Genomic DNA, 14,473 nt, shown 5'->3' with positions numbered 1-14,473 from the left:
TCGCCCAAGGGGAATATCCTTTGTGTTCCCCTTAACGTCGTTTTTTTAATTGTTCTCTAAATCCTCCATTGTCTAAGTTCCCCTTAAAGTACAGCTAATAATAATAATTAATAATAATAATAATAATAATAATAATCATTTCAGCATTAATTACCTTGGCCTAAGGCTTGAAATGAAGAACATACAGTACAGACTATTTACTAGGCCTATAAATAATAACTAGCCCAAGGGGAATATTTTTTGTGTTATTTCCCCTTTGTCTAAGTTCCCCTTAACGTACAGGTAATAATAATAATAATAATTATTATTATTATTATTTCGGCATTACACGTAATTAACTTGGTCTAGCTTTGTAATCAAGAACCTGCCGATTACTATGCCTAATATTAATAAATAGCTCATTTTTACATTCATTTGATGTTTTGCCATTTTGGCAGGTCTTATGGCATCCCAGTATTTTAGAGTTGCCTATTCTCAGCTCTTCTCTTAATTTTAACATAACTGTCATTCTGTTTCATTTGATCAGATGAAGAAAAACGCGCTTTTCCTTACTCTTTGTGCTTTTCCCAGAAAGCGTTTTTAGTAGACCTAGGTAATTATGCAAAACCCAGGCCTAACTAAAAAATTAAAATTGTCATAGTATGTAACTCAAGTTAAAATAACACTTTTCATTACTCGTGCAGCTTAATCAAATATTATATGTCATTTTAAGCGACCCATTGGTATTAACATGGTAACATCAATGTATTTTTAAAAATTAGACAGCGACGTCTTAGTTGTTCTGTAGACGTTTATCTATTGATGACCTTTTGACCTCCTGAATTCTGCAATGATATTTTCGGGTCGATTTAGCCGAGACGGCCCGAGTGGAATTTTATGTAAATGTTTCGTACGGAAAAAAAAATCGCGTGCGGATTTGCCAACTCGGTATCCAGTGACCAGGGAAACAATCCTCGTATAATCTGCGGATTGTGATAGGCGTTATATAAATTCTGGTTCTAAAAAAAATGGGGGTCTGTCTCACATTTAAAGATCAAATTCTCACATAATATGTACATCATTAATATGGTATTAACACAGAAAAATCGTGAAATTTGAAGAAATTTAACACTAATAACAGAACTTACACAATATTTAATAATAATAATAATTCAGGAAACTTCTACAGTGCCGGTGAAAATGCATTTCCAAACCCCACCAAAGGAATGAATATTTTCTTGGGGTGTGGGGTAGTTTAGTTGGACTGGAGTTGGAACAAACTAGAGTTTAGTATTTAAGCTACAGAAACTCAAGTAACTTGAAATCTTAATTTGTTTATTATAAGGATATTTCAATGTACAAATCATAAAAATATATTCAATAATTTCATATACTGTACTGTATGTACATAAACGGCCTATAAACCTAATAGAATTTAAAATTCAGTTGCTAGATTAATTAAATATTATCAACAATGAAAAAATAAAATTAACAAAATTAACATATTTTAATCAATAAAACCTAATCTCAGGCAGTAGGTTTTCTTTATGTCCAGGCCTACTCATTTGGCAACCACAAATACTGTAAATCAACATTCTGCATTTTCTGGTTATACAATATAAAGTTCATTACAGAGTTGTATTACAGCTCTCTAGACTGGTTAATATTTCTGATTGTATCACAGTTAAATCTATTGATTCAGTATAGTAGTAACAGCATGGGCTTACAGTAGTTGCTACTTTGAAGTCTATTGTGCCTCTGCAAAAGTAACTTCAGGACCGGGATAAGGTAAATTATCACACCAAAAATCCCTCGGAGGATCGATTTGCAACAGCCATTTAGTATCTCCCGTTTTTTCCGATAACAATTTATAATACAAACAGTCTCGACCACGTTCAGGTTCATATGGTGGAGCAAGAATATCGAGGAATGCAGCTGGTCCATCCACAGCTTTTAACTCGTGATAGTTTCCAATTCTTGGTAACAACACACACGTACCTGTATTCGAACTAAATTCGCCTGACTGGTTATGTTTCGTAGGAGTTAAAAATCGCATATCTGGTCCGGGTTTATCTTGAAATTCTTCGAATTCTGGGACATTCAACTCGCTAATGTCTTTATCTATGTGAGAAAAACTTTCAACACTAATAGTACCATAGAGAACTCGACAGAATCCGTACATGCCTGGATGATCATGCAAAGGAATACGACTGCCCTTTCTGAGGAGGAAGATACCCATCGTAAGTACCTTATCCTCGTATATTTCCATGTACGAAACAGGGGGCCTAGAGTAACTGGGCCTAGCAGAATTTGAAGAAAGCGCTTCTTGTGTACTTAGCGTTATGTTTAAATCAGCCGCTTTTATTTCATTACAGAGGCATTTCAGTATATTTAACTTATCTGTTATCAATGTTTTGTCAATTAAAATAGTCTTAAACGTTTCACGGGCGACGTTTGCTACTTTCTGAATTGCTGCCATTTTGAATATAAGGATGATGGGAATGTTTTTAGGCTCTTTCAAAAAATTCTACTACCGTAATATTAAATGCTGCCCATAGGTGGCGTCGCTGAGTACAAAGACAAATATCGAAATAATTTTCAATGAAACCAGTAATGATAATTACTATCATCATCATCATCATCATTGATATTATCATTTATTATTTATTTCAGGTATATATTTATTCAATCAGACATACAACAACATAAATTCATTACAAAATTACTTTAAAAGAATTACATTCGAATATACAAATCTATATATAGAATTATTCATTATAAAAATTACTCACTTACAAAATCATTTAAAAAATTACAATTCTATATACAACATTATTCATTATGAGATTATTCATTCATTAACAAAGAACATTCGACAACAGTAGGCCTAACCTTTGGCAATAGAGATTGAATTGGAGGCTACTGGGTTAAAATAACATTACTGTACACAGGAACAACAAAAAAATAGTATTAGTAATAGTATTCAGGTATATTACCGTGCCGTACTAATCCATATAATTTCATTTGCAATAAATTACATTAACTTTTTTTGAAAATTTACATTGCATCAAATCACTGAACTTTTTTTACTACCACATACAATTTATTTAGAAATAAAATTGTTAATTTGTTATATTCTTTATTATTGTATTATCGTCAACATCATCTGTCATTTCCGTCATCTGTCATCGTTCATCATCATCTTCCTTATCAGCATCATCATCATCGTCGTCGTCATCACCGTCATCGGCATAGTTATCGGCGTCATCATCATAACCATTGGCATGGTTATCGTCGTCATCATCATCATCATCGATATCATCAAAAATGAATTAGGCCTAATTATTATCATGAACATGTATGAAAATTGTATGAAAATCGTATAATACTATTATATCTAAGACAGTCGCGAGAATGTACTGAATATAAATTTGTGATTTTCTGTGTGATTTAAAAATAAAATCGTTGTACTGTATTGTTGATATAGGCCTATTTTAGTAAGACGATGAGAGTACAATTTCCGGGCACCTAGTGGTTCCACCTCAAAATTTTCTCGCCTCAGCCCCAAACATGGTGAGGCTGAGGTGGTGTGGACTCTCAGGCACCTCCTTCGTTTTCATCGCCATTTCATTATCTCCCATATTACTTCCTTTTATGTATGGGTGGTGTCCCAAAAAGTATCGATATATTTTTTAAGCTTCATAAATATCTTATGTAACATGCATTTAAATAATGAAGTAAAGCTAAAATCATATTTGGATAGGCCTAACTGTTGTACCACTTTCAATTAGAGCTATCTGCCTTTTTTCGGAATCACGACAGACTGAGTAGATTAGGCCTACTGGTTAAAATGTAAAAATTTAAGATTTTATTTTCAAATTACAGAAAATCACAAATTTATATTCAGAACTCTCGACTGTCTTGGAAATGTGGACCTTATCAAATTTGGTTGGGTGCGTAGAGATGGATATACACTCTTCGTAACACCCCAACTACTGGATATACAGGACTGGAAACTTGACATTTTACTTGCTAATTAATGCAGTATTATACGCTTATTAGATATCTTCTCACTTTCTCAGTATTCATTTTTTTTTTCTTTTTCAACTTCCAACACTGTATGATTTGAAATTTACATTTACGTCGTCGTTGCTCTTCTTCAGATTCCGTGTTCATTTTCAGTCTCTCAGTGCTCGGTCATTTTTGACTTTCTTTTGTAGATGTACTGTATCAAGGTGTGTTCGTAAGTTTTAAGCTTTAGGTCTACAATTAGGCTACAAACTCCATTTTTTTTGTTATTGTTTTTGTTTGTTTGTCTCTTATTTTTAACGAATAGCATTCGTTAAAATAATGAAATAATAATTCATTAATCAAAAATGAATAATTAAAATAATATGTTTTCGCTTTGGTGTAATTTTGGAATAACAAAATATAATAAAATTATATATGCTTTTCAATAAGAATCAACGCACATGTATAGCCTATCCTCCCTGTGACTGATTTTGTTTTAACCATACATTGTGACATAAATCATAATAATAAAAGAACTCAACAGTTTACCGTACATTATCGCGCAGCCGATTTTACAGTCCCTCTTTACTTACACAATGCAAATAGTTTATTTTGTCTATATATATTTGTCTTTGGTTTAGGTAGGTGGCATTTCTGACAGAAAGAGTTGGAATTCGCCAGACCACCTGGCACTGCTATCACTTTATATTGGCGAACGATGCGAAGAGTTCTGGATCCGCGCCTGCCTTAAGGTGCCTGGAAATTGTACTCTCATACCTTGAAACAATACAATACAACAATTTTTTTTTTTGGGGGGGGGGGGGGTGTGACCGCACCATCTGCACCCCTCTGCATCCACACCAGCTATGTTTTTTTACTGCAAAGTAGGCGAATATATCTCATTAGACTTCTATCTCGGGTACTGCATGTCTAATGAAATGAATGTAGGCCTATTTGTTGATCTATCTGCCAGACTTTTACGACCACAGCGAAGTAAATCGTGTTAGCTAGTACTGTTGATAGGAATTTATCCACCAAATTTAGAATAACCGATTTTGTGGGTGCGCGTTTGATAATGAAATAATCTCTCTAAACTATTTGGAGGAGTAAGAAGTTTGGCTGATTTACTTACGTAAAACTAAACAATTTGAATTTGTTGTTGTTGTTGCAACGTACGTGCACATGAAATTTGAGGAATGCGCACCTTCTTCACACACTTTCGTGTAATGCCAACAGTTAAAAGTCCTTTGAAATATTTTAGCTCGTGTTATTAAAACAAAGGGGGTCGCAAATTTTTGGTAAACCCTTATACTTAATAAAACCTGCCGGGAATTAGTATAAACAAAATTGCATATGATTCAGGCTCGTATGCTCGTATCCAGGGCGGGTTTTATGTTTCGGGAGAACCCCCCTTTCTAGCAAACCTCCCCTCCCCCACCTCTTTTCTGGCGAACCTCTCCCCCTCTTCAAATTTCCTAAACAAGTCCTCTAACCCAACTAATGCACTACAGACCCACCCAGACACAGACGTTTTCAAACATATCTGCTTTTATAGCATTATTTAGACCAATAAAGCACAAAACTCCTCTGGGCTTTGGGGATTTCGCCGACCACCGGGGCTTCGACCATGGACCCCACGCCCAGAGCAAGCAAGAACACCAGATTATTAGAATATTCTATCTACCGCCCTCTGTTTAACACCAGATGAGGCCAAGGCGGAATTAACAGCTCGAAATATTATTATTGCCGTGTCGTATGTAACATCCCAATTTATAACGTACCTAAATAAATCCTTGTCATTTGATTGGTGGATTTGCTATCACGTGACATTGGTTATTTACATCATATCGTCATTCATCGTTAAAATTCAGTTCGATTTGTTTATTTTTTGTTCCATTCGTTATATATATATATTTAATACGAATAAAAAACGAAGAATATTTATATTCGTTCAAAGATTGACTGTTCCATTCAACTCAGCTCCGCCTCGTTAGATGAAACATCAATCAATATTTTAACCCATGAAAATATTCTTTCCATTGCACCCGAGACAACTATACAAGTATAGTACAGTTGTCTCAGATTGCACATTTTAATAAAAATAATAATAAAAATTAAAATAATAATAATTAAAATTATCTGTATATACAATATTCTTTGAATATAACGATTGACTGACAGAGTAGGATCATGTTTGTTTCAGAAGATTTTTTTTTCCTTTCTTTTTTTTTATTAACAGGAGATTATTCAGTGGCCTCTTTACAAGAACAAGTCCTTAAAGACTAAGGACCACTGACATCCTCACCTAGTGTTACTTACTGGTGCTTAAGTCAAAAACGGTATTAAACAGAAAAACGACTAGTACTTGAAATATACTTTTTAACAATCTCAAAAAAACCTACAATTTGGTTTTTCATTTATTCTGTACTGCCTTTAACTAAAATAATAGATAAAAAAAGACAAATCTGACAAATCTGATTGAACATTAATAATCCTTCATCTTTGTATATCTGCACATACTTTCTCAGGAAATTTCTGATACTTAGCAGTAAATTTGTTGCTACCAACGTGCGGCCAAGTTTATTTTCTATTTCGGATTTCTGCAGCAGCAAATTAGGCTACCGTTTTTATTGAGTTGAGAAACTTATGCCAAGAGTGAATGTAAAGGTACGTGGGGTGTGTACGTTTGCATTCGTACTTTGAGTGTAGAAAACGATACCCCTGTTTCTTACATCTTAAGCCTGTGCCTACACTATGCAACTGCTAGGTTGAGTTGTGTACCTACAAATTTGCATACTATAGCAGAAACAGACTATAGCAGAAACAAACAAACACTCACTCATGCGTGAAGTCTGTTTTTCACAACTGCGCACATTTTTTTTCTTAAAAAAAAAAGTAGATACATTTCGAACTACTGATTTTGCTGAAGCGAAAAACTATGATGGAAAATGTAAATGCGCATGCTCATGCTCAGTTCAAAATTCGCCTTGTGGAAAACAGGCTTTACGTTCTACCACGTGACGAGAACGTTCTCACATCACACATGCGCAGATGACTTCTTAATGACACCATTACGTTCCACCATGGTATCAACATGAGTGTAACCTTTTGGATAAGCAAAGGAACAAACCCCTTTTCTAGATGTGTGCACCCCCATCCACTTGTTACTTGATTGCGAAAGGCTTGTAAATTTTATGGAATTCTAACATAAATTAAGCAATAAACAAATTACCAGAAAGTATCATTTTAAGACAATCTGCATAACATACATCGGCGGATCTGAGGGGAGGGTCGGGGTCAGGGGGTCCTTGGCCCCCACCCCGTTGGGGAAAAATTCTCTGTGTACCGGTACACACATAGGCCTATTTTACTGTAATATGAATGAGAAAAAAAATCACCTGACCGTTTACAAAAGTGGAAAACCTTGAATTTTAATTAAAAGACACTTCAGAAGTCGGAAAACTCATTTTTTGCCATCTAAGAACCAAAATTTTCCCGGGGAGGACCCCCGACCCCCTTTTTTTTTTGGGGGGGGGGGGTTTCATTGATTTATTGAAAAAAGAATATGTATGCAGTGACTCAATGTTTGTTATGTACTGTACATACACACATAGTAGGGCTACTAGTATTTACAGTAATAAAAATGAGAAGTTTACCTGACCGTTCAAACGGAGGAAAACCTTAAAATTTAAAGAACTTACACACATAAATAGGCCTATTTACTGATATAAGAATGAGAAAGTTTACGTGACCGTTTTCAAGAGGGGAAAACCTTGAATTTTGAAGAACTTAGAAGTCATTAAAAGACACCTCAGAAGTCGGAAAAGCTCATTTCCTGCCATCTAGTGATCAACATTTTCCCGGGGGAGGACCCCTGACCCCCTTTTTTGGCGTTTTTTTGAAAAAAGTCTAACCCCCCCCCCCTCTAAATATGAAACTAGATCTGCCCCTGATATATCTACTGTATACTGATTAATACATTTCAAGTAAGATAAAAGTTGGGTGAAGTCATTAACAGAAAGTTAAATGATCACCATCCGCTACTCTTCCACGATTAGGTATGATATCGAGTGTGGTCATATTCCTCTTCTAGCCTTGGAGCATTCTCCATTATTTAGGCCCACATTCAGATGCTACAGGCTTGTTCTCAAGGTATACAAATGGATCCATCGTACAATCCTGTAAGGACATTTTAAGATTGATGATTATAGTTGACCTGTTAGTTTTTGTTTTTATAACGAAATGGAAACAGGCTGGTTGCCCCACCGACATTTTCCCTCGGTATTTCCCCTCACCCACCCCTGACATTTTCCCCAGACTTTTTCCCCCAGGACAATTGCCCCGGATTTCCCCCACCCCCTTTGCATTATGCGTTAAATAAAACAAGAATTCAAATAGTGGGGAATACATCAATATTTATATCATTTCTGCTATTAAATCTTTATTAAATCAATTGCACAATATTTACTTGGAAAGAAAAACTTAAAAAAGATAATTTTTTACATAATTATTTTTTATAAAACTAAAATACTGTTATTATCTATTTCAACTAATATTTAATAATGCTATCCATACAGAATAATTTATTTTATTAAATTAAATTTTACTATTATTGTTATTATTATCATTATTATAATTAATTTATGATATAACGCTATTGAAGACATGGATTATAATAGCTATACAAAGGGATATAAGGCGCTGGCGTGTTGTTATTATTACTTCTGGTAATTGGATCCCGAGTCATTTCATCAAACCTGCTTGCAATTTATTGCCGATATACATTAATCCACAATTAAATGCCACATAATCTACCAGGTAATCATTTATAATTTAATTGAGAGAAACAAACGAAGTAAAGTGCCCTGCCTAAAGACACAGGTGAAATTCACAGGTTCGAATCTCCGACCATAAGAGGGGCAGAAACGCAACCGCTGCGCGCCAATGGCTCTCACAGGTCAGAATTATATATTTTCAACGATTTTAAAATAAGTCTCAAATAATGTGTTTCCCCAACAAATACTTACAAGTTTCTCTGGCTGACAAGCTTTCTTGGCCTCTGATGAACCACCAGTATCAAAGGTGAAATCATTTGCATAGCGACTGCATTTGAGAATTGTCGCCATTGTGCTGTCAACATAGGAAGGACAATTCGCCTGTCATCACAAAAAAGAAAAAAGAAAAAAAAGCTGGTTACAAAAAATACACCTTTAAGTTTTTGAAACCTATTCTGTGATTTTGATGAATTGTTCTCTAATTAATTTTTTCATATTTTTTGTTTATTCATTTCGGCAAAATACAGGACAAAAGATCAGACAAAAGGTCAAAAAAGCTGAGGAGAAGCTAAGAAGAAGCATGCTGTCACCGGTAAGGTGTGCTTCTGCCAAAGATTGTCAACTTTCATTTTTAGTCAACCACAACGAAAGAGCTAATAAATCTGATTAAGACATCCTAAATCAAGTCTAATGAGTTAGATCCTATTCCTTCGGCTCTTCATGACTGTGTTTCAGAGATGACTGTGGTGCTGACAAAATCAGTTAATCTTTTTGACTCATTATTATAACAATAATAATAATAGTTGGGTTTGTATAGCGCATCATGCTCATCGAGCTCTTTGAGTTTGACATTTTGAAAAAAGTTGATGTTATATTATAAAACTAAAAAACCTACTCCTTAAACTAAGGCATGGTTGGCCGTTGGCTCCGCGGAGTTCATCCGTCCTTTGTTGAACTGGTTTTTTTTTTCATGCTGCTCGGTGTCCATTCACCCTCCCATCGGCGGCCGCTAAAGACCACCAGATTTTTAAAAGAGTTTTAATAGATTTTTAATATAGTTTTAATAGATTTTTAATAGACTTTTTATAGTGGGCTTCTATAGTTATTTCTATAGAATTTTCAATAATTTTCTAAACAATTATGCTATAGTCATTCTATAGTGTTTTTTTTTTTTATAGAATTCTATAGAATGTTTTTGAATGGGCGAGGAGTTCATCCGTCCTTTGTTCAGCTGGGTTTTTTTCATGCTGCTCGGTGTCCATTCACCGTCCAATCGGCGGCCGCTAATGACCACCGGATGGGGTTGCCGACGACTCGACCGGATGCAGTTTATAACGTCGTACCCAGGACACTATAATCTTATACTACACTTACATACCCTAAAATAAACTAAATTAAATAATTGTTTAAACTATTCCCAGAATTTCTATACATATTACATCATCAATGATCTACATCAATTAGTTATTATAAGTATTAATTGATAGGCTCATCGACCATACTTTTACTATTTTTTTCTACAATGAGCAGCTACATCAAGAGTAGTAAAATCACAAGAAAACATAAGACATGGCGATTGTATGAAATATCCCATACCTACAATGACCTTCTTCATGAGCGCAACATCGCGCACACGACGTCATTTGTGACATGTCATTGCCATTCATCGAAAGAAAGCTTGATACACGGCCGACATACGTAAGCTGAGACAAAAACTTGTATAGTATTTTTGCTCTTCTTTATGGAGGTTTTTCTATAAATTTAAATTTGCATACTAGAGTTGTCGATTGTGTAGTTGCCTCAGCTTATTAACCTACTGGTGAAACTTTTTTTATTGGCTTAATTCAATACTTTATTAATCCCACATGAGCCTATTTAGAACTATAGATCATTTGATATCTTTGTACCTTAAATGTTGAAGAAATATCAATGTTAAGGCTGTCGGGATGATCAGTCACAGTGCCCTTATAGACCACTACACTCTCATTTTCTTTATTGGCGGGTAGTTTGAACAACCTACACGTAACAGAAATATACTTCGTGTTGCCTGTAAAGATACAAGATTTTAAGCATTGTTAATTATAATCTACGAGATTTTGAGTGTGAAAAAAAAAACAATTCGTAAAGATGCTACTAGAATCTGGAAATAAGTGGATATGCATCTTACCTACAAGTTTGACGATCTCTGGGTTTGTGACAGGAATAGGAGTAACTGAAACAATGCGTGGTGGAGAAAATCCTACGTCTTTTGCAAAGTTTACTAAATCACTCCATATGAGGGCACCAGACAAACCTTCTCCTACAAGGAAACATTAAAGCAATAATATTTTAATGTCTTATTATAGCACAGTTAGTTAACTATTGGTTACCACGGGGTGGGTGTGTGCGTGTGTGTGTGTGTGTGTGTTTGTATAGTCACGGAAGATAAAGCTTGTAGCAGCCTTACTTTTGGCAGGACAATTTAGGCTGTTGGTCTTGTCTAAAACACGGTCCATGTCCAAGTTAAAGAACGCAGTTTAGTAATGTGCTGGAGAATAACACCACGTGTACTCTACAATTCAATGCATGTGGTGTCGCCCTACGGCTGCCATCGGTTCTCCTAGGGCCTCAATCTAAGTTTACTAGTTTTCATTTAGGACAAGTGAGTAATTTTAATATTATACCTTACCCCATAGAACTTTGTTTTGACGTAGGTCTTCTGCAATACGCTTTTCAGCATACATATCACTAAAATACATCTCTCCTCCTTCTTTCAGAACTTTGAAGACCTCTTGCAAAACCTTCTTTTTATCAGGTGTCAGATTGACTACGCAGTTCGAACTGGAGCATAAATAAAAAATAAATAAAATAAAAAAAATGACCGGTTTAAAAAAAAAATTGTTTCACACTTTATAAAGCAAAAAGTGCAAAATGTTTATCGATACAGACACAGTTATCTAAAGATTTTAATCCGAAAGCAAGACCTAGGCTCTAGGTGGCGCCTTGGTTTGGATCCCTTTCGGACTTGTTGGACCCTTTTCGTCAATTTTTTTAAGCCACCACTGGGCAATCATGGTGGCGGTGGCAGTGGCAGTAGCAATCATTTTTAATAGCAATTTATGCTAAGCCCCAATTATCATAAACCATGCTGTAAAAATTATACAAAAAAATAGAGAACTAGATGATATCTGTGAGATTAAAATTATTGATAAAGTAATTAAAAGAGTATCTTAACAGATAGTTCCCACCCACTAAACGCATGTTTTACTTGGCTACCCTCATGTGAAAGGTTACAATCACAATCACACCTGTAGAACAAATAGATATCTTAAATAATTCGTAGCACTATCCATTACAATTCTTAATTAAAATATCAAATAAGTTTCAAATAAGTTTTAAGGCCTAATTATAATTATATTGTTGTTTTACTTTGTTTTGCTATGTGATGTACCAACTTACACGATTATATCCAAACTATTATCTTTAATTCCAGCTTCTGCTAACTTTTCAATGTAGCCTAATACAAATTCCACATTGCTAGTCTTATAACCAAAGCGCTGACTGTGATAATCCTCGTATTTCCTGGCCAGATCTAGCTGCAAAAAAAAAAAACAAAAGAGAAAGAAAAAAAAATAATCAGCAAGGTAATCAAAATTCTACATGAACTCTTAAGATGGGAGAGTAGCAGTGATGGATCTAGGATACACAGTCGGCTGAGGAGAAAACCTGTCCAACATAGGGTCCTTAAAATTGCAGGTAAAAGCCAGTAAAAGAATATCTGCAGCACTTGAAACACTTGAAAAGTTTGTTTATTTTAAAGCTGTTCTAAAAAACAAATGCTTGAATATGTTTTTGCTAAAGAAAGCTTTAAAGAAGCTTTCCTTTAAAGAAAGCTATTGGTTCATGATTTTTCAGACTTAATTGAGTGTTTTGTGTAATTTTTTCTCTCGTTTATATGAGAATACTGTTTTGTCAGTTTATGTCAACAAAAGAATTGAATTGTTTTTATGTTTTTGGATCAATGAGTCGTGGCCAACAGAGACTTTGCTGTTTAATGAGATTTTAAACCTTTTTCCTCACAGGTTTCAACAGATGAGCTACAAAATAGAAGTTATGTGTGTGTTTTGTACAATGGAGATGCCAGTCGCTGGTTTTACGGAGCTGTTGCTTTGCTACTTCCGGTTTCATCTGATTCTACCAGTACAGTCTAGTAACATTTTCATTGTGAAATAACTCCTGGTATTTCAGAAATGTCCATCAACATATCTAAAATAAGCTAGCAGTAACCATTATTATATGAGCGAGATGTAAAAATGTATCTTTTCACCAAGCAGGTTGATGTAAGATTCTCTGATCTCTGTCCATTTGTGCGTTGACGACGTACTTATGGGCTCCTACCCATATGCATCATAATTTTATAGTTTTAGTTTTATTTACCAAAAGCACGACAAATTACATAAGAGGCAATTGATACTCTCCCCCTGGAAAAGAATACTAAATTACATAAAATTTTTCAAATCCATTCAATCGGTTTAGATTAGAATCAATCAATTTTATAATTACAAAATAATAATATATTAAAGTTACTATAAAACATTTCAAGTCAGTATTTGCTATTATTGTGGGGTCAGACGATAAATTAAGTTATTTTCATTCATAGCTGTTTAGTGGTCATAGGTTTTTGTATTGTTATTTCAATTCTTTATATTCTATATATTACTTTGTAATTTAATATAGACAATCTTGATTCCAAAACAAAAGATTTGATTGAATGATTGATAGATAGATTAAGTAAATTTGATACGTATTTAATACTACTGAAATCAAAATTGTGTTTAGCAATTATGTAATCCCTAGTAAACTACGTTCCGATGTAGTTTTAAGATACTTTATTTTTCATATAATTAGCGAATGCCCTTGCACGTGTTGCCCTTGTTGTTTTGAAGTACAGATGCACCTCACACAGGGTGGCTATGATCTAATAAAACTTTGCTCTTTTTGGTCATTCCCTACCGGTGTGTATTCATTTAATAGTAACAATGATGTACCTTGTACTGGTTTCTCTATACATGGTGAATAAACATTAATTTGATTTACCAATTTCAATGTGCTGGATGCATTTCTATATAGCCTATAATAATAATAATAATAATAATAATAATAATAATAATAAATAATAATAATAATAATTTTGGCTTATATAGCGCATTATGCTAAAGCCTCAATGCGCTTAACAGTAAAAATAAAATTCGGGGGAAAAAAAAAAAAAAAATACCAATTCATATGTTATTACCGGATTGATGGACATCTTGGTAAAGAAAAACTCACATACTAAAGCACATGAACTAAAACATAGAAATAAAATGCTTGTTGTATTTAATTGACAATAATAATACCTTGAACTAGCTTTGTAGCTATACACAGTAGCTAACCGCTCTACTATACAAAAATGTAGGCCTATAAGATGTTTACTTTCATCTGGTCTTCAGAGGGCATTAACATGAGGTTCAAATGTTATCTAACAGTCAATTAAAATAAAAGGTATATACCAGTTCCTCTGTCATGTCGATTCCGGTCACATGACCATTTTCCCCAACCAGCTTGCTTAGAAGGTAACAGTCACGACCCGAACCGCTCCCAAGGTCCAACAATTTAGCATTTTCAATACATGTTGGAATACACAGTCCACAACCAAAGTATCTGTAAGTAAATGAACGTTCAGAGTCAAA

General features: G+C 34.4%; 2 protein-coding genes across 2 annotated transcripts; both read right to left on the bottom strand.

The window, feature by feature from the left end:
- Positions 1-1,413: 1,413 nt before the first annotated feature.
- LOC117111005 (2-aminoethanethiol dioxygenase-like) lies at positions 1,414-3,620 on the bottom strand. Its single transcript, XM_033253861.1, has 2 exons — positions 3,537-3,620; positions 1,414-2,506 (listed from the first exon to the last, which is right to left on the bottom strand). Exons 1-2 carry the CDS (start codon positions 3,618-3,620, stop codon positions 1,727-1,729), a joined length of 864 nt encoding a protein of 287 aa, XP_033109752.1. The 3' UTR covers positions 1,414-1,726.
- A 4,120-nt stretch (positions 3,621-7,740) lies between these two features.
- LOC117111003 (arsenite methyltransferase-like) lies at positions 7,741-14,473 on the bottom strand (the record flags this gene model as incomplete). Its single annotated transcript, XM_033253860.1, has 7 exons — positions 7,741-8,169; positions 9,018-9,146; positions 10,673-10,812; positions 10,933-11,064; positions 11,434-11,585; positions 12,204-12,340; positions 14,294-14,473. Coding segments are annotated over 7 exons (939 nt in total), but the record flags the coding sequence as incomplete, so codon positions are not given.

Source organism: Anneissia japonica, unplaced genomic scaffold, assembly GCF_011630105.1.
Source record: "Anneissia japonica isolate Jap-2015-1 unplaced genomic scaffold, ASM1163010v1 scaffold573_len2283161_cov171, whole genome shotgun sequence".
Classification (NCBI taxonomy): Eukaryota; Metazoa; Echinodermata; class Crinoidea; order Comatulida; family Comatulidae; genus Anneissia; species Anneissia japonica.
The sequence above is the reverse complement of the archived record's forward strand: the minus strand, read 5'-3'. Positions and strand labels throughout refer to the sequence as shown.